The sequence below is a fragment of the Panicum virgatum genome, chromosome 5N (assembly GCF_016808335.1).
Source record: "Panicum virgatum strain AP13 chromosome 5N, P.virgatum_v5, whole genome shotgun sequence".
NCBI lineage: Eukaryota > Viridiplantae > Streptophyta > Magnoliopsida > Poales > Poaceae > Panicum > Panicum virgatum.
In genome coordinates, this window is record NC_053149.1 from 14,316,181 (window position 1) to 14,333,878 (window position 17,698).

General features: G+C 44.1%; 3 protein-coding genes across 5 annotated transcripts; all 3 read left to right on the forward strand.

Annotated features, from left to right (window-relative positions):
* The first annotated feature begins 679 nt into the window (after positions 1–679).
* Positions 680–9,169, forward strand: LOC120672345 (la-related protein 1A-like). Of its 3 annotated transcripts, none has more exons than XM_039952684.1 (15): positions 711–1,319; positions 2,135–2,400; positions 2,485–2,699; positions 2,783–2,945; positions 3,252–3,342; positions 3,436–3,507; positions 3,598–4,067; positions 4,878–4,947; positions 6,258–6,359; positions 6,842–7,149; positions 7,245–7,385; positions 7,515–7,578; positions 7,796–7,941; positions 8,063–8,167; positions 8,596–9,169. In XM_039952684.1, the coding sequence occupies exons 1-15, from the start codon at positions 1,038–1,040 to the stop codon at positions 8,834–8,836; spliced, it is 2,736 nt and encodes a 911-aa protein (XP_039808618.1). In that variant the 5' UTR covers positions 711–1,037; the 3' UTR covers positions 8,837–9,169. The 3 variants fall into 3 exon arrangements, with proteins under 3 accessions (XP_039808617.1, XP_039808618.1, XP_039808619.1); XM_039952685.1 differs by adding an exon at positions 1,787–1,862 and having other exon boundaries at positions 1,026–1,319; positions 1,960–2,699; XM_039952683.1 differs by having other exon boundaries at positions 680–1,319; positions 2,135–2,699.
* Positions 9,170–10,893: 1,724 nt separating this feature from the next.
* On the forward strand, positions 10,894–11,552 carry LOC120672191. The gene has a single exon (XM_039952494.1). It carries the CDS (start codon positions 11,113–11,115, stop codon positions 11,389–11,391), a length of 279 nt encoding a protein of 92 aa, XP_039808428.1. The 5' UTR covers positions 10,894–11,112; the 3' UTR covers positions 11,392–11,552.
* Positions 11,553–15,328: 3,776 nt separating this feature from the next.
* Positions 15,329–15,946, forward strand: LOC120671886. Its single transcript, XM_039952147.1, has one exon. It carries the CDS (start codon positions 15,495–15,497, stop codon positions 15,780–15,782), a length of 288 nt encoding a protein of 95 aa, XP_039808081.1. The 5' UTR covers positions 15,329–15,494; the 3' UTR covers positions 15,783–15,946.
* The last annotated feature ends 1,752 nt before the right edge of the window (positions 15,947–17,698 follow it).

Sequence of the window (17,698 nt, forward strand, 5' to 3'; positions counted from 1 at the left end):
CCTTCCTAGCCACCCCGAGCTCGAGCACGTGTTGTTGCCGGCGAAATCGAGCCGCGCCGCCCTTTCCCCAAATCCGCCGGCCTCCGCAGGGAACTTGAGTGCTCTGGCGCGCGCACGAGAGAGGATGGCCGGGCCCAAGGCCGCGGCAGCGCGGAGCTCCCCCGCCCGCGGGCCTCTGCTCCGCCGCGATGGCCCTGCGCCGGCCGAGCTCGAGCTCAAGGCGGCGGATCTCTAGGGGCGTCGGGGAGGAGGGCCGCGGCCGGCGGCGTCGGGGACGAGGGCGAGCAGGCGGCGGCGGCGCAGGGAGGCAGGGGCGGCGCCGCCGGGGAGATAGAGCGGGGAAGAGAGAGAGAAAAAATTAAGCTGATATGTGGGCCCTACCGCCACGTGGCGTCCACATTAGCAAAACCACCTATCAAAATCGTCTGATGATTAAAATTGAACGATTTTGAGAGTTGAGTGGTCAAGGATATCCGGTTTTGGAGTTCGATGGCTAAAACCAAACTCGAGCAATAGTTCGATGACCAAAAATAGACTTTTGAAAAAAAAAAACGGTTGTCCGAACAAAAGCCGCTCGCGGGCACGAAAGCCCGGCACCGGCAGCCGCAGCCATTGCCCATCGGCTGATCGGCTCCCAGCCTCTATCTCTCTCTCTCTGACCTCACGCGCTCCGCGCACGCAGAGACGCGCACACAGCCTTCCCCCAGTCCACCCCTCCCTGTCCCTATCGGGCCTCTCGCGTCTCTCACTCGCGACCTCGCTCGCCTCCCACTTCCCACACCCAAAAACCCTAGTCTCCCCTCTCCTCGCCCAAAACCCTACCCCCGCGCCGCCGCCCCGCACCTCGTCGTCGCGGTCGCCGCCGGCAGCTCCATGGCTGCACCCATCTCCGGCTGAGCTAAGACAACTCGCTCGTTGGTCTGGTCCGAATCCTGCTCCCGTGTCACGCGCTCTCGGCCGCGGCGGCGGCGGTGATAGAAGCGCGACATCCAGGTAGCCTCTGATTTTTGCCCCGATTGGGTGCGTTGGCGTCGGCAATGGAGGAGCCGAATGTGGGCGGAGGTGCCGCGGCGGCGGATCCGGCTGGTGGCGGTGTCGGAGTCGGGGCTGGCGCATCGCCCTGGAGGAAGACCACACCGCCGCCGCCGGCTGGCCAGGCGGCGGTCATGGGGGCCGAGTCCTGGCCCGCGTTGGAGGAGGCGAGGCAGAAGGTCGCCCCGGAGTCCCCTGCGAAGGCGGGGCCCGGCAATGATGCTTCTGGAGACTCAGCAAAGGGTCCGGAGGGGTCCCCTCCGCCTCCTCCTCCTCCTTCATCGCAGGTATAATCTGGTGCTGGTGGTTATATCCTCACGTGCATGGTTTTATTTACAGTGTAACTAATTCTTGAAGGCAATTTGGGCGCAAGTAGTAGCGGTTACTCGTTTCTGTAGATACGCATCGTTATCACCTTTTATGCTAACTGGCAGGGTGTAGGCGTTTGTCGTTTTCGTTGGTGGTAGTGAATCTTTGCTAATTTAGACTGGTTTCGACTTTGTCGGGGAGATTCATGTTGTATGTGGGGTTCCTGCCAACCAGGTTGCACTATGTTTGAAGTAGATTGCATATTTCATTGTAATAATGTGAGTAACCATAAGGGTCTAGGCGTTTGTCGCTTCATTGGTAAGTTGTTGCAAGGCTTTACTACTTTTAGAGTGGGGCCAACTTTGTCGGGTGCATTCATGTTAGATGTGGTTCTTCCTGACCGTGCTATGTTTGAAGTTCGTTACATTTTCAATGGTAATGCCAGTTTGTCGGTTGTCACCTACCTGAACAGCTGATAAACACTTTATGGGATGCATTTGAGGCAAGCACTGTTCTGAAAGGTGATAGACATCTTAAAAGATTGTGTTGTTCCCATTATATCCTTCCTCTGTTGGATAATGATGTCAACATTATTTGGATTTGGTTTTGCTTCATTAGATTCCTGTATCTCCCTCTATGGAGCCGATGAGAGCATCTTGGTTTGTGGACAGAAGTTATAGTGTTTGTACCACTGTTGCATAGACTCACCCTTCCTCGCTTAAATCCTAAAAGCATTTTTCGTGTACTATTCACACTTTGCTTCAGTTTGATAAAAATGTGGAGAACTTTTTAGGTGGTTAGTCGTACACACAAGTTTGATGGCCATGGGAATCCCAACAGAAATCACCAAGGACACCATAGAAATGGGCCGAAGCGGCGTTTTCCTGCAGCTAATGGTGCACCATCCTACCCTCCAGCAATGCCGTATCACCAACATCCGGGGCAACCAATTTTTTACCCTATCCCTGTGCTTCCCAGTCCGATGATGCTACACGAATATCCTTACCAGCCATTTCCTGTTCCAGTCCCGAATCATGAGCGACATGTTGGAAAATCTGGGTATGAGAACTCTGTGCCTCCTTTTGTTCCATTAGATCAAGCTGGTAGCAATGAAGGTAACAAGCCAATGCCTCCTCATCCTAGAGGAGATCCTCATTCTTGGCGGCCTCCTGTTGGTACTCATGGTGGTAGGCCCCATCCTGGTCCTGAAGGTCATGGCCATTTTAGTCAGACTTGGCAAAATCCTCAGGCGTTTGGTACAAGAGAAAACACAAGTTTTCCACAGGGTGTTGGGCCGAGAGCTTTTGTCAGACCAATGGTGCCTCCTCTTGGGTACATCAATGGACCACCATATCCTGGTAATTCTCTACTCACTGGCTACGACATGTTTGCTTTTTTGGAGCTTTTTGTGCACTAATATTAATGAATTCTTTGAATTCAGGGCCTATGCATCCCATGTACTATTACATGCCTGCTGTACCTATGGAGCCAATGAGAGGCCCACCACGCTACATCCAAAACCAACCAGCGCCTCCCCCTGTTTTATCCCCTGAAGCTGCTGAGTTAAGATCTAATATACTTACTCAGGTGGAGTACTATTTCAGGTAAATTTTATTATCTTCTGTTGAAGCTACATGAAAGTGTGATACCTATAAAATGGGCATGTGGGTTTGTACAATATGTTGGAAAATTTTCACTTAATTTCAGTTGGTACTGGGCAATTTATTTTCATTGGGTATCCACTGCTCTTCAGAAACATGACCTGCAAGAAATCAGTTTAATATTGCTTCAGCATGCATGCAAATACCAATACAGCCTACAATTGAGAACTTTATATGTTCTCATAACATTATGAATGGCAAACATGCTTTGGCATTCAACCTTTGTTTACTTGTTATGATGTGTTTCAGTGATTCAAATCTGGATCAAGATGATTTCTTGAAATCTTTAATGGATGAGAATGGCTGGGTTCCAGTTTCAAAAGTTGCAGACTTCAATAGAGTATGACTTCTTTTCAGATTTCTCAGAAAGTGGATCTATATTATTTTGCCCTTGTGTTAGGAAATAACATTTTGGTTTCTGGTTCATCTGCAGCTTAAGAAAATGACCACGGATATACACCTGATTGTAGATGCATTGACAAACTCAAATCTTCTAGAAGTCCAGGTTTCTCTGTTTATTTCAATCGTTATCTCTCAATTTTCTTGTTTTGCTTAGGTGCTTGGTTTGTCTTATCCTTTGCTTGTCTATTACCAGGATGATAAAATTAGGAGGTGTTCTGACTGGTCAAAGTGGGTCTTTTTTTCTGGAACGACATCTGTTGCAAGCCCATCATCTGCGAGTATGGATAGCAGCATGGGTGAGAGGAATATTGGTTGCTTTTCAAATAAGGATGCTGGTTCTGAAGATCAAAATAAGCATGGTGTGAAAGCAGAAGTTGCTGATGAACAAGTCCAGGACTCACATAGCTCTTCATTGAATAGGCACTTATCTGCCCTTAGTATTGATGAAAAGCCTAAGAGTCTTGCTGCACACCCTATAAAGTCAAGCAAACATGAGCCTTCTTTTAGATCTGGTGACTTTAAAGTTCAGAAAGTGAAGTCAAAGAAACACATACCTGATTCTCAAAATGACTTTTCTAGCTTTGGTGGTGATCAAAGCACTTTCATGCTTGATGAGGAATTGGAATTGGAACATGCAGACCATTCACGCGATGACCATAAAAGGTAAACTTTAGCCTGTATAAGTCTATGTTTCACACATTATTTGTTCTTTTCTGAGTATGTATGCATGTGGTAGGATATATCTTGGAGATTCTTTGAGTTTGTGAAGACAACTGATATGTATCAGTGTATGTGATATTTCATCAATGAACAGTAATACTAAATCAATGTGTGATATTTGATCAATGGATAAACTAGCTGTTGAAGTCAAAACAGTGTGTTTCATTTGTACTTTGCATATATGTCAAGATATATGTAATGTAAGGATATATTTTAGGGCATATGCTATATTTTAAGGTAACGTATCAGGTGCAAACCAATCTCTTCATGCAACCGTGCAAACTTCTAATTTGGACCACAAGATCAACATCCAAGGGGGTGCGCAGGGGAGTGGGAGGGGAGATATGCAAAAGTGTGATTAGAGGCGGGTGGTTAAGTGTAAAATTACCCAGTCCCTAATGCCCCTTGGATGTTGATCCTATAGCCCAGATTAGAAGTTTGCACGGTTGCACGAAGAGATTGGTTTGCACCTGATATGTTCCCATATTTTAATGGCATTATTATAATATAATAGTGTGTTCAACTTGTGTTGTGCATAGCATATTCTTCCACAAACTAATATTTTGTATCATTTGTAGAACAGTACATTTCTACATCTTATAAAAGAATTTTAGTGCCCTAAATGGCATGCATTACCATAAAGTACAAAAGTCAAGTTGATGTTTGTGCATACCTCATAGTGTTCCATTGCTCATGTTCTATGATGCGGGTACTACAAATATTTCTTTTTTGTAATATGTTTGTTTTAAGCAGGGGTGATGATGAGGATGAGGACTTTTTTGTTGATGACCAAGATGTTAATAGGCTAATAATTGTCACACAGGTTGGATTTCACTATGATGTCTCTAATTTCCCTGCTTGCCATCACAACCAATAATGCACTTGATTTAGCCTCCACCATATTTTCTTAATATCTTATGGACAATGGTTGAACAATTTTGGGTAATTATGGTTAGAAGGTTGTTTTCTATGTGGGCCCTGTATAGAACAATCTTTCATTTGATGCACCCTTTTCATATCATATCTGACTTGTACTTGCCACATTGGATTTTATCAATTAGTACGTGATGTATGCCTGTACGCATTCATTTTCTTTTAGGCTATAAAGAGGCAGCGCTTCATCCTTATGGTTTATCGGCCTAAATTGCTGGTCTTAGCATTCGCATTGCAATTGGTGCCCTAAAGGAGAGCAAATTCATTGTTGAGTATTAGTAATTATTCGATAAAATTTGTTCTGGAACCAAGAAATACAATTACTTTTTTTTCTATATGTAATGCACTAACATGGCACATTGGATAGCACTCTTCTAGTAGGCCAACTTGGTGAATCTCTAGATTCTAAAGTTCCAATTCTCTTAATTTTATTCACACATGTAAAGTTTATTTATTTATTTTGCTACTGACCATCAAGAGGAGGTTATATTGTCATTTTTGATAATGTTGTGGTGAACTTGTGATCCATCGTAAAGCATTTGCATGATGAAAATTTGACGATTTAGCTTAATCAGTCATATTCAATTGTATTTATGGGCTTCCGTAGGACCTTGATGCTTTTGAGGAACACAGGCTATTTCTATTCTGCTTCACTTATAAGATTTTTTTCACCAAAAAATTCTTGGTGCCTGTTGGGAGGGAGGGAGGGAGGGGGCTGATCACCCCCTATCCAAACATGCCCTTGATGGTTTAGCTCAGATATACATGATTGAGATAGACTTTGATGCCTTTCACTATTTTTATCCTCCGAAATTATGTTTGTGTGTACTACAATGATTTATCTCTTTTTTGGATAGTCATTTATAATTCAGGAATAAATTGTTTGTTTCTTCTGCTTCTTTCAGATTGTGCACGATTGTTGTAGTAGAACACTTGGGACAGTTAAATAAGTGACAATATCCTTATAAATGTTTGGATTGGGCATATGAAATGACATAGGCTGAATTTCTTGAAAATTATTTCCATATATTAGAATTCATTAGCTTTTGTCATAGAAATAGGCAGATCAAAGTATCTTGCAGATCGAACAAATGCATGAAATGAAACTTATTGTTACCGCAGCTAGTATTAAGCTAGTATAATTTATTAGAATTTTGAGTATGCTTCACTGAGATCTTGTTTCAATTGTGCATCTCACAGGATCCTAGGTTAGCAAAGGATGACAAAAGCCGCACAAGCATACATCAGGCATTTTCAACAGAGGAAGCATCAAGAATAAGCGATGCCTTATATCATTATGAGGTGACATGTTACAGTTCATATGACACTGGCCAATACCCAAAGGACATACCAGTGACCTTTGCTCTCCATTTCCCTGCTAACCAATTATTGATTGGCTGTACATCCATTCAATTTTTCATCCAAGAGAAGTAAATAAACATTTTTTAACCTAATTTTAATGTCAACTCTCCTGGTATGAGTTTCCTGTTGCTACTTCGAGTCTTAGATTCCAACCAGCTGTATCACTAATCCACATGTTTATTATTTAAATTTTTTTGTAACCATTTGAAAAAAGTGTATTATTTATTTATTTACTTTTTTTGTGTGTGTGTGTGTGGGGTGGGGGGGGGGGTGCACATTTGCATCAAGTTGGCTTGATCTCAGACTAGACACCTTGGACTGTTATCATAGCCTTTTTCTGTCTCTCAAAGGCTACCAAATTTTATAATTTTACATTTTGTTCTGTGCCCATACTAATAATATGACATTGATTTTGACTTCAGGCACTGCATGGTCGGCACACTAATAATCAAAGAGGTTCCCAGGCTGATACTCCAGACACTGATTCTAAACCATCTGGTGGTTCAAAGGAGAACCACATTAGCAGTGGACCAAATGGTACTGAAGAAACTGGACAGCCTATTCCACGTAAGCGTCAAAGTAGAGGGAACAGAAAAGCACACAGCTCACGGAAACAGAGGTTTTTTGCTGGTAATTTCATAAGTAACCCTGACCAATATGGTGGTGTATCAGAAAGCCCTCCAGGCAATTCAGTTGGGTATTTCTATGGATCTACTCCAGAAAATCACAGGTAGATTAATAGTTGATCCATGTTCACTCACAGTAAAACCTACCTATTTATTGTCTCCAAATTGTTGTTGTTTTGATGATCCCAATGATGATTAGCTATAAGAGTTCAAAGCTGAGTTCTTCTCCTCACGGAATTCCTACTGGGAGCTCACCTGTTGGATCAATGCCCAAATCCTCTCCACAATCTCAGCATCTAACTTATCATCTTCTAGAAAAAAATAAACTCCAGCAACAGAGGTAAATGGCTGCCTGTACGATGGCAAACTTTTAAGTTCTAATGCCCTTGAAAACATTATTCATCAGCACCCTCCACTACATTTCCCACCTTTTTAAACTGATCTGTTGACATTCTTTTTCTGTGTGAAGATACAATAAGTTCAAACACCACTGCCTTCTGGAACATAAGAAGCTAGGCACCGGTCACAGCGAGGTGCAGTCTTCCTCTTATGTTTTATCTTGTCATGGCAACTTTGTAATACCTATTAGAGGAAAGAAAATAAGCTGATCAGGTTAATTTTTATGTGCTGCTACATTACCTGTTGGATACTTATGATTAAATTTTAATTAAGTTTTACGTACCCCCTGTCATGAACTTAATGTTAGTATTTTTCATTATTATTGACATGTGCACTTTCAATGGTCTGCAGCAAATGAACTCGCTGTATCGGTTTTGGTCATACTATCTGAGAGATAATTTTAATGAAGATATGTACAAGGATTTTAAGAAATTTGCACTGGAGGATGCAGCAGCAAGCTACAGATATGGACTTGAGTGTCTCTTCAGATTTTATAGGTATGGCATGCAAATTTCAGGAATAAGCTTCCAATCATTGTTTATTTACATCTGCAATATCCTTTTTGGATCAGTATTGTGATAAAGCAGCATCATTTACTGCCTACTCCTTTCTTTGCAGTTATGGTTTGGAGAAAAACTTCCAACCTAATGTATATGAAGATTTCGAGAAGCTTACGCTCGAATTCTACCATAATGGTGATCTTTATGGACTTGAAAAATACTGGTAACTTTTAGCTTCATAAATTTTCTCAGTACTCTATTAGTTGCTGCTCTCTAGTTACTGGCTTACTGCAATCCCATACTTATGTGAAATTGTTGCTGGAGATTTTTTTATTTATCTTTAATGAATTTATTTATCTTTAATGAAGAGAACCGACTGTTGGCTGTTAGTGTAACTTACCTTTCTTGTGTCACCTTACGACTTGCTGCATGGATGCTAAAGTTCATGCAAATTCCTATAAATGGTTAAATTTGTGCTTTCTAAATGAAAAAGGGTGTAAAATTTGTACTCAAAACTGCAATACTGCAAGCCTAACTTAAAATGAGAACTACAAATTTGGTTCAAACTTTGGCCAGATGAACTGCCCAAACCAGCAGCTGTAGGATTATGATGCTTAGTCACTGACATATTTTTTTTGTTGATTGGACCAGGGCATTTCACCATTATCGAAATCCAGATAGCGGCCCTGTAGATAAGCTTCCAGAGTTGGAGAGGCTCCTCAGGGAGGAGTTCCGGACCCTGGATGATTTCAAGGCGAAGGAGAAAACCCATGAGGCGGCAGAGAAACAGACAGGCGGCAGTAGCAGCACCGTGGCGGTGGCCGCACATAGCAAGGCTGAGACTAAGAGGTGTTCGGCTGATATGAAGAATAGTGTTCGGCCGGTAGAATGAATAGTATTATGTGAGAGGAAATAAGCCGAGACAAGCCGAGAACCGATCAGCCGAACAGGCCGTAAGTAGGTCCAAGCTTGGCATGAAAATTTTGCGGTCGCCCCGGAAAGAGAAATTAGCCTTTTTTTTCGTTTGCTGAGGAGTAAGGAGAGTAGACATCTGTGCAGATTTTGCTATACCCCCTGCCAGTACTTGTGCTGTGGCTGCCCAGGAATTTTTCCTACCTTTTTTTCATTACCTTCCTGGCATCAATGTGGGAGCTGTAAATAGATGATAATTTTTCCTTGTTATTAAATAGACAAATAATAGAGCATGGAGTTTAAAGCCGTGGTCTGTCGTTAATAGGGTTTAGAGTTTATTTGGTTTTGCAGTCCATGATGGTTTTTTTTTTGAATTTGTTGTGTTGAATATCTTTTTGAAGACCTTTTTTCATTCTTTTTGAAGCCTATTTTAAAAACTTAAAATGATGTCACAGCTCGTAATTTTTGGATCTTTTCATGAGTTTCGTCCCAAACTTGTGCTAGAATAAAAGTGTTCAGGATCATTTGGACAACAAAAAGTGCCGAAACAATCGCACTCATTTTAAAAGAATATTGCGACAATCCATTCATAGTAAATGGATAGTAAACTTAGACAGACATAGTAAACTTAGACATTTAAAGTACTGAAAATTAACTGAGTTTTATCTAAATGATTCGAAGACATAGTTAATAGGAAAGCATCATTAGAAGACCTACTCCGTCTGTCCACAGATAAGGCATCATGTGATTCAAAATTTGTTTATAAATATAAGGTATTTTGATTTGTCTATAAATATAACGTATTCTGTGTTGAGAGTGGATTCAACCATCTTAATCGTACATTATTTTTGGATTTTTTCTAGCAGAAAGACGTGCATGCATCCATATAAACGGAGGTGCGTGTGGGGAAGGTGCATGAGAAAAGATATGCTACTTTAATTAGCATATGTTTAGTTATCCAAAAGAGTTACAATGCTTAATAATTAGGAGAGTATTTTCTACACAGCTATAATCAGTTCTAAAAACTCCGGAGTGCATTATATTTGAGGACGGAATGAGTAGATATTTAGCGGTAACAACAACAAGCAATTCGAGGTCATCGGCTACAACGGTAACAGGTTAGCTGGTGAACATCCTAACATATATATATGAGCGATCTCATCAACCGTGATGAAAATAGGTACATGTTCAAGAACCACGCACACTACTTTATCCTATTGTCAATACGTCATGAGTTAGAACGATAACTGCATGAGTGAACCCATGAAAAAGGCGGATAGGAGGGGCATATGTCCTACTTGTAATTTGAAAAATAAAGTTTGTATTTAACATTAAATCTTTACTATAGAAGATAGTTCTTGAGATCCTCTTTACCTAAGTTAAACCACATTGCCTTTGATAATAGTCCAACTTACGCAAGGATGTAAATATTATTATTCAAAAAGCCATATCCTAACGATTTACGTGAAATAACATGGACTTTTCCTTCCATTTTCCCGTGCAGTGATCGATCGTATAACAAAGAAAAAAACCTTTATTTTTTTTGGAATAGGTCCCGTTTAGTTCTCAAAAAATTTTACATAGTAACCGTCACATCAAATTTTCGAACAGATGCATAGAACATTAAATACAGTTGAAGAAAATAACTAATTATACAGTCTAACTGATTAGCACGAGCTGAATTTTTTAAATATAATTAGTTCATAATTAGACATTATTTCTTAAATAACAACGAAATATATTAGTATCAAAACTCAATTTTTTTCACCAACTAAACACACCCGGCGACAAACACCAAACATCCGTCTCGCTCGCATTGACTGCCCGCGCGGCCCGCCCCGCGTGCACTGCACGGCACCGCGGCGACCAAAGTTGTCTGTCAGGTTGACGCCGTGGCCCCGCCGCCTCCCCAATCCCGGGTGCCCGGCAAGCTGTTTCTCCCCAAACCCGGCGGCCATCCATCCAATCCAACAGGCGGGGCCGGTCGGCTACGGGCTGCCGGCTGCCATTCATGGCGCGCCGCACCGTCGAAAACCACGCGCGGCCCACCGTCCGCTCGCGGCGTCAGGGGCGCGCCATGCTTAAATCTCCCGGCTCCGCCTCCCCTTCCCAGCCATCGCCTAGCGCCACACGATTCCCAGCAGCAGCTGCTGCCACTGCTACTTTCCAGATTCCAACTCCACTGCTAGTTTCGAGCAAGATCCAACACCTCGTACTACTCCGCTGGTGTGATCGATCGAGCCGCGCAGCTCGCTCATGGCGTCCATCGTGCTGCTGCTGTCGGAGCTGCTGGGCGGGGAGAGCGCCAGCGTGCTGGCGGCCGACCGCTACATCATGGGCGGCGGCCGTCTCGGGCTGGGGGAGTTCCGCCCCGCCGCCGCCGCGGCGGAGTCGTCGCCGGCGGCCAAGCGGGACGGCCGGCCGGTGGGAGGCCAGCAGCGCGCGGCCGCCGGGACGGAGGGGGCGCGGGAGAAGGAGGAGTCGTTCGAGGACCTCGCGGTGTCCAGGATCGCGGTCGACGCCATGTGGCCTTGAGAGCTTCTCCCCGACGGAGCGAGTAGTCGTCGTCCGTCCAGGCTTTGGACACGGGGGAGATGGAGATTGCTGCTTGCTGCGTTGCAACGCACACTCCGCTCATGTAATTATGTGAAAATGATTCCTCAAATGTCAGGGGATTTGCCCTGGAAATTTTCCCCCGTCTTGTTTGCAACTAGGAACTTGGTAGCGCCGTAGCGGAACGGGCAGGCGGACAGCCAGAGCCGGACCATCGTTTTCCATCGGGAGGGGTAGGACACTCTACTGGACCGGCGAGGAGCCTAAAAGTTTCTTCGATCTCTATCATCGCGAAGTGTGAAAAAGTTGATAGATAGATAAATGAAGAACATAACGTATTGGATTTCCAGATGCAGCGCGTCCAACGTGTAGCAAGTAGGGAGGGAAATGGAAGATGGATATTCAAAATATTCGAATCCATTTTCACACAATTTGAAACAACCCAACCAGAAACCCCAAAAACTTCAATTGTCTGATGATATGTGAATCCGCTCAGTTTTTCACACAAAACGTGGGCATACCCGAACGGTGGGCCGGCATGTCTGTCCACTGAGGGCTTGTTTGGAGGCTGCTGTTCACTTCTTCAGCATATATCTGTTGTGATGGAAACTGAGTATCCGTCAGTCTTCAAGTTTAGAAGTTTACTGTCACTGTCATATACCTTGTCAGATATGAATTAGTCTCTCAAGTGTGGGCACTTTCCTCTTTTCACTCCTTGAGAATGATAACTGATGTTCCATGACAAAACATGTTTAACTTGAGTATGCACATGTTACTGTGGTCATATGAAATTGTTTTCTGACCTCTAATTGTTAAGTTCTAGTCTTACTGAAGTGTGGGACTTGGAGGCAGTATACAATTGAAACCTGGACTAATTACAAGATGACTTCGTGTACCAGTGGAACTTGGGAAGCGCTTCTTCCCGCGGTGTTCAAAAGTACTCGACCAGATCATGGACGATGAACCAGAGCTGGCTTCCCTCGGGAGAGCCTCGGGAGAGACACATCCACAGAGAAGAAGAGGAAGGTTCCATGACCTGCAGAACGTGCCCCAGAAGGCGTTCAGTGAGGACAAGGAGGAGAACGACAGGTCGGCCTATTCATCTTCCTCATCATCAACAACATCGAGGGGAGCAATATCTTGGCCCATTCTTCAGTTCGGAGGCTTTTCCTCCCTCGGTCAACGAAACCGAGCATGAAGTATCTAACTTAGCAATAGAAAGAAAATAACACGTGAGGGGAAGAATCAGTATCTGAAATCTGAATATCTGAAACCACTCTCTCCCTGGCAAACACTCTGTGTCTCCTTGGCAAACACTCCGAAACCACTCTGCCGAGCAACATTATAAATAAAGCACCGCACCCTTCGCCACGCACTTCAGTCACGAAACCATGGATTTCATGGCGATCACTACCATCGCAGTCCTGGCGCTCTCCGGTTCGCTGGTGTTAGCTGTAGGATTTGGGTTGTGCGTTGAGTTCTCACGTCTTAGGGGCGGCAGGGCTCCACCCTCTTGGGTTGCCCCTATCACTGTGCGCCTCCCGGCGCTCATTGTCAGCGCGGCGGCGGGAGGTCTCCGACTCGCCGCGATGCTGACAAGGGGCGACGTCCTGCCAATGTTGTCGGTGATCCTCCCATTCGTGCTCGGAGTAAGGGGGCGTTTAGTTACCAAAAATTTTCACCTCGAAATTTGTGCCTCTTTTTTTCGACATACATGGAGCACTAAATATAGTTAAACAATAAAACTAATTGCACAATTTTGATGTACACAACGAGACGAATCTTTTAAGCCTAATTAGTGTATGATTAGTCATAAGTGCTACAGTAACCCATAAGTGCTAATGATGCAGTCAAAGGCCTCAAAAGATTCGTCTCGCGGTTTCCAGGTGAGTTCTGAAATTAGTTTTTTAATTAGTTTCCGAAAAAACCCTTCCGACATCTGGTCAAACCGTCGATTTGGCATCTAAAAATTTTTGATTTGGGAACTAAACGGCCCCTAATTGTACTCCCTCCTCTCTTCGCCTGTCTGGGCGAGGAAGAGAAGGGCAGTCATGGCTGCTGCAGGGTAGGTATCCTTCCACGCGATGTGACTTTTGCTGAAGATCGTGTGAATTTGACCGTCATGGATGTGTTTAATTCCAAAATTTTTCTCTTCAAACTTCACTATTTACTATCACATTAATTTTTTTATTTCATGCATAGAGCATTAAATGTAGGTAAATAAAAAAACTAATTGCATTGTTTTGATGTACATGACGAGACGAATCTTTTGAGTCTAGTTAGGTCATGATAGGATAATAATTACCACAAACAAATAAAAAATGCTAAAATATTTGATGTAATCCTTTTTACCACTATTTAACGGATCTAAACACAGCCCATAAGCGTTCGTGCAGGTCTGAAACTGAATCTGACAATGACGAGGTGCTCTCTGCGTTCTCTGCTTGATCGTTGGATGGTCTTTCGTGTGTTCGCCTTTGGTGTGTGTCAGTGTGTTTTCGTTTAATAAACTTTTGTATCAGGGTGTGTTTAGTTGGTGAAAAAATTTGGGTTTTGACACTGTAGCACATTTCGTTGTTATTTGACAAATAATATCTAATTATGGACTAATTAGACTTAAAAGATTCGTCTCGTAGTAATCATTTAGACTGTGTAATTAGTTATTTTTTCAACTACATTTAATACTTTATATATGTGTCTGAAAATTCGATGTGACAGATACTGTGTGAATTCTTTTGGAAACCAAACAGCCTCAGTGGGCCTGATTGAATGTAGTGTTTATCATGACAAAATGTGTCTGCTATATGTATAAGACAAGTTAATATATTTCCTCCTTAGCGACTATAACCGTACGAGTGAACCCGTGAAAAGGCAGCTAGAGGGGCATATGCCCTACTTGTAATTTGAAAAATAAAGTTTGTATTTAACATTAATTCTTTACTATAGAAGATAGCTCTTGAGATCCTTTTTACCTAAGTTAAACCACATTGCCCTTCATAATAGTCTAACTTACGCAAGGATGTAAATATTATTATTCAAAGCCATACTTACTGATTTACGTGAAATAACATGAACTTTTCCTTCGATTTTCCCGTGCTCCAATCAGTGATCGATTGTATATAATAAAGAAAAAAGCATTTATGTTTTTTGAAAAAAATCCTCCAAACCTTCAGAAGGAAGATGTAGTGACTGGGGACAAACACAAAACATCCGTCACGCTCACATTGACGCCCCGTTTAGTTTCCAAAAAAAAATCACATAGTACCTGTCACATCGAATCTTCAGACACATATATGAAATATTAAATATAATTGAAAAAATAATTAATTATACAGTCTAACTAATTACCACGAGACGAATCTTTTAAACTTAATTAATATATAATTGAATATTATTTATCAATTAACAACGAAATGTGCCACACTATCAAAATCTAAATTTTTTCACCATCTAAACACACTGAACTGGCCGCGCGGCACGCCCCGCGTGCACCCCACGGCTGCACAGCACCGCGGCGAGCCAAGTTGTGTGTCAGGTTTACGCCGTGGCCCCGCGCCTCCTCAATCCCGGGTGCCCGGCAGGCTGTTTCTCCCCAAACCCGGCGACCATCCATCCAACAGGCGGGGGCCGGTCGGCTGCCATAGTGCCATTCCTGGCGCGCCGCACCGTCGAAAACCACGCGCCGCCCACCGTCAGCTCGCAGCGGCAGGGGCGTGGCATGGTTAAGGCCCCGGCGGCTTACACAGATAAGGTGAAACCATGAAATCGTGGTTTCACGCGGCTTACACACAAATCTAACAAGTGAAGCTATTTTACCAAACATTTTCTGAAACGACTCCAACTCCATCAGAGAAGCCGCTCCATCTGAGAAGACAGAGCCGAAGTATTTTTAGAAGAGCCGACCCCTCCCAGCCCTAAATCTCCCAGCTCCGCCTCCCCTTCCCAGCCATCGCCTAGCGCCACACGAGTCAAAGCTGCTATTGCCACTGCTAGTTTCCAGATTCCAACTTCACTGCTAGTTTCGACCAAGATTCCAACACCTCGTACTCCGCTGGTGTGAGCGATCGAGCCGGCGCAGCTCGCTCATGGCGTCCATCGTGCTGCTGCTGTCGGAGCTGCTGGGCGGGGAGAGCGCCAGCGTGCTGGCGGCCGACCGCTACATCATGGGCGGCGGCCGTCTCGGGCTGGTGGAGTTCCGCCCCGCCGCCGCCGCGGCGGAGTCATCGCCGTCGCCGGCGGCCAAGCGGGACGGCCGGCCGGTGGGAGGCCAGCAGCGCGCGGCCGCCGGGACGGAGGGGGCGCGGGAGGAGAAGGAGGAGTCGTTCGAGGACCTCGCGGTGTCCAGGATCGCGGTCGACGCCATGTGGCCTTGAGAGCTTCTTCCCGACGGAGCGAGTAGTCATCGTCGTCCGTCCAGGCTTTGGACACGGGGGAGATGGAGATTGCTGCTTGCTGCGTTGCAACGCACACTCCGCTCATGTAATTATGTGAAAATGATTCCTCAAATGTCAGGGGATTTGCCCTGGAAATTTTCCCCCGTCTTGTTTGCAACTAGGAACTTGGTAGCGCCGTAGCGGAACGGGCAGGCGGACAGCCAGAGCCGGACCATCGTTTCCCATCGGGAGGGGTAGGACACTGTACTGGGCCGGCGAGGAGCCTAAAATTTCTTCAATCTCTATCATCGCGAACTGTGAAGCCAGTTGATAGACAGATAAATGAAGAACAAAACATATCACGGCTAACAAGCCAAGCGAACAGAGTATTAGATTTTCGGCTAACAAGCCAAGCGAACAGAGTATTAGATTTCCAGATGCAGCACGTCCATCGTATAGCCCGTAGGGAGGGAAATGAAGAACAAAACATAATAGATTTCCAATTCGCTTCTATCTTAAGAATGGAAACAGGAAGAAAATAGAAAAAATATCCGAAATATCAAATTCGCTTTCATAAATATATGAAATTCGATCCGCTTGGATCCTACAGCCGTATGGTCAGGGTCTCAGGGATTGAATGCTTGATTCACTCAACCCGGGATTGCCATCTGCAGCCGTGTTGTTATGTACGGTAGCAGAAATGCCACAGCCACACGGGAGCAGCAGCTGACGCCAGCGAGCACGCCAACTCGCCGGCGGCTGCGGTCTGCGGGAGAACGCACGGGGCCCCGGCCGGAAGCTAATTTGTTTCCGCGCTGTTCTATTTGTTTCGAAAATGTCCACATTTCAACATAACAAGAATCTCAAACGGTGATGTGTCCACAGCTCCATCCTGCTAACCTGCTACTGGACACTGAGAAATGACAAACCCGAAGGAGCTGATACTTTATCCCAACATGGTTGTACTGAAACTATTTTCTGATGCTCCAGAAAAGTTCAAGATCGAGCTTTTATATTCATAAACTAATAATATTGAACTTGCACACATATTCATCTACTACCGTCCTTCGATTCTCCATGCTTACTGAGAATATTTTTTTAAACGAATCAGGCAGAAAGTTACCGCGATCATATTAAAATGAAGAAACTGTTTACTGAGAACATGAGGAAGATGCTAGGCTAGGAGGGTACCAATCATCATATAGTGACAGCTTGCCCCTGAATTCGCACTCTCGTGGATGCAGCTTCCAGCTCCAGGTGAAGGGCTCCACTTCGTGGAGAGACCTGGTGATATACGGATAAGTTCAACAAAGAAAACCAGTTCGATGGTTGATCGAGGAAATGTTAAAGCATTTTGGACCTACTTGAACTTGAAGCGCAGTCAATTTATTTTGTTTCCCCAGCTTCCCATCCCACCCCAATAAGGTGCTAGAAGACAATGTGCACTACCAGTAACAGGCTCATGCCAGAAGTTATCTGTCTAGTTTTTGTTTTTTTTTCTAGTGAATTAAATGTTCTAGAACTCATCAATCTATATGAAACTGTTGCAGAAATGAAGATGATTAGTGGATTTGTCTGTCCGTCTGGAGCTTCATGCATGGGGAGCATTGCAGTGTGCACTCCACACATGCGCTGTTCAAATGGACAACCACCGTTGTAACTGAAAACAAACGATAGGAAGCATGTAGCCTTCAGTTTGCTACTGTCGAGTCCAACCACAATCAGGGCTATAAACCTATAACATTTGATCAGGGTGTAGATAGTATGTATACTCATAAGGCTGTATCAGCCGGCCTTGTTGTTTTATCCAAATATTCTAGTAACTGATGTACAATAAATACACCTGGTTGTAAATGTCAATACATGCAGCCCTGTCAAGCTTTTGTTGTTCTACTAGAACACATATTTGATCCGCC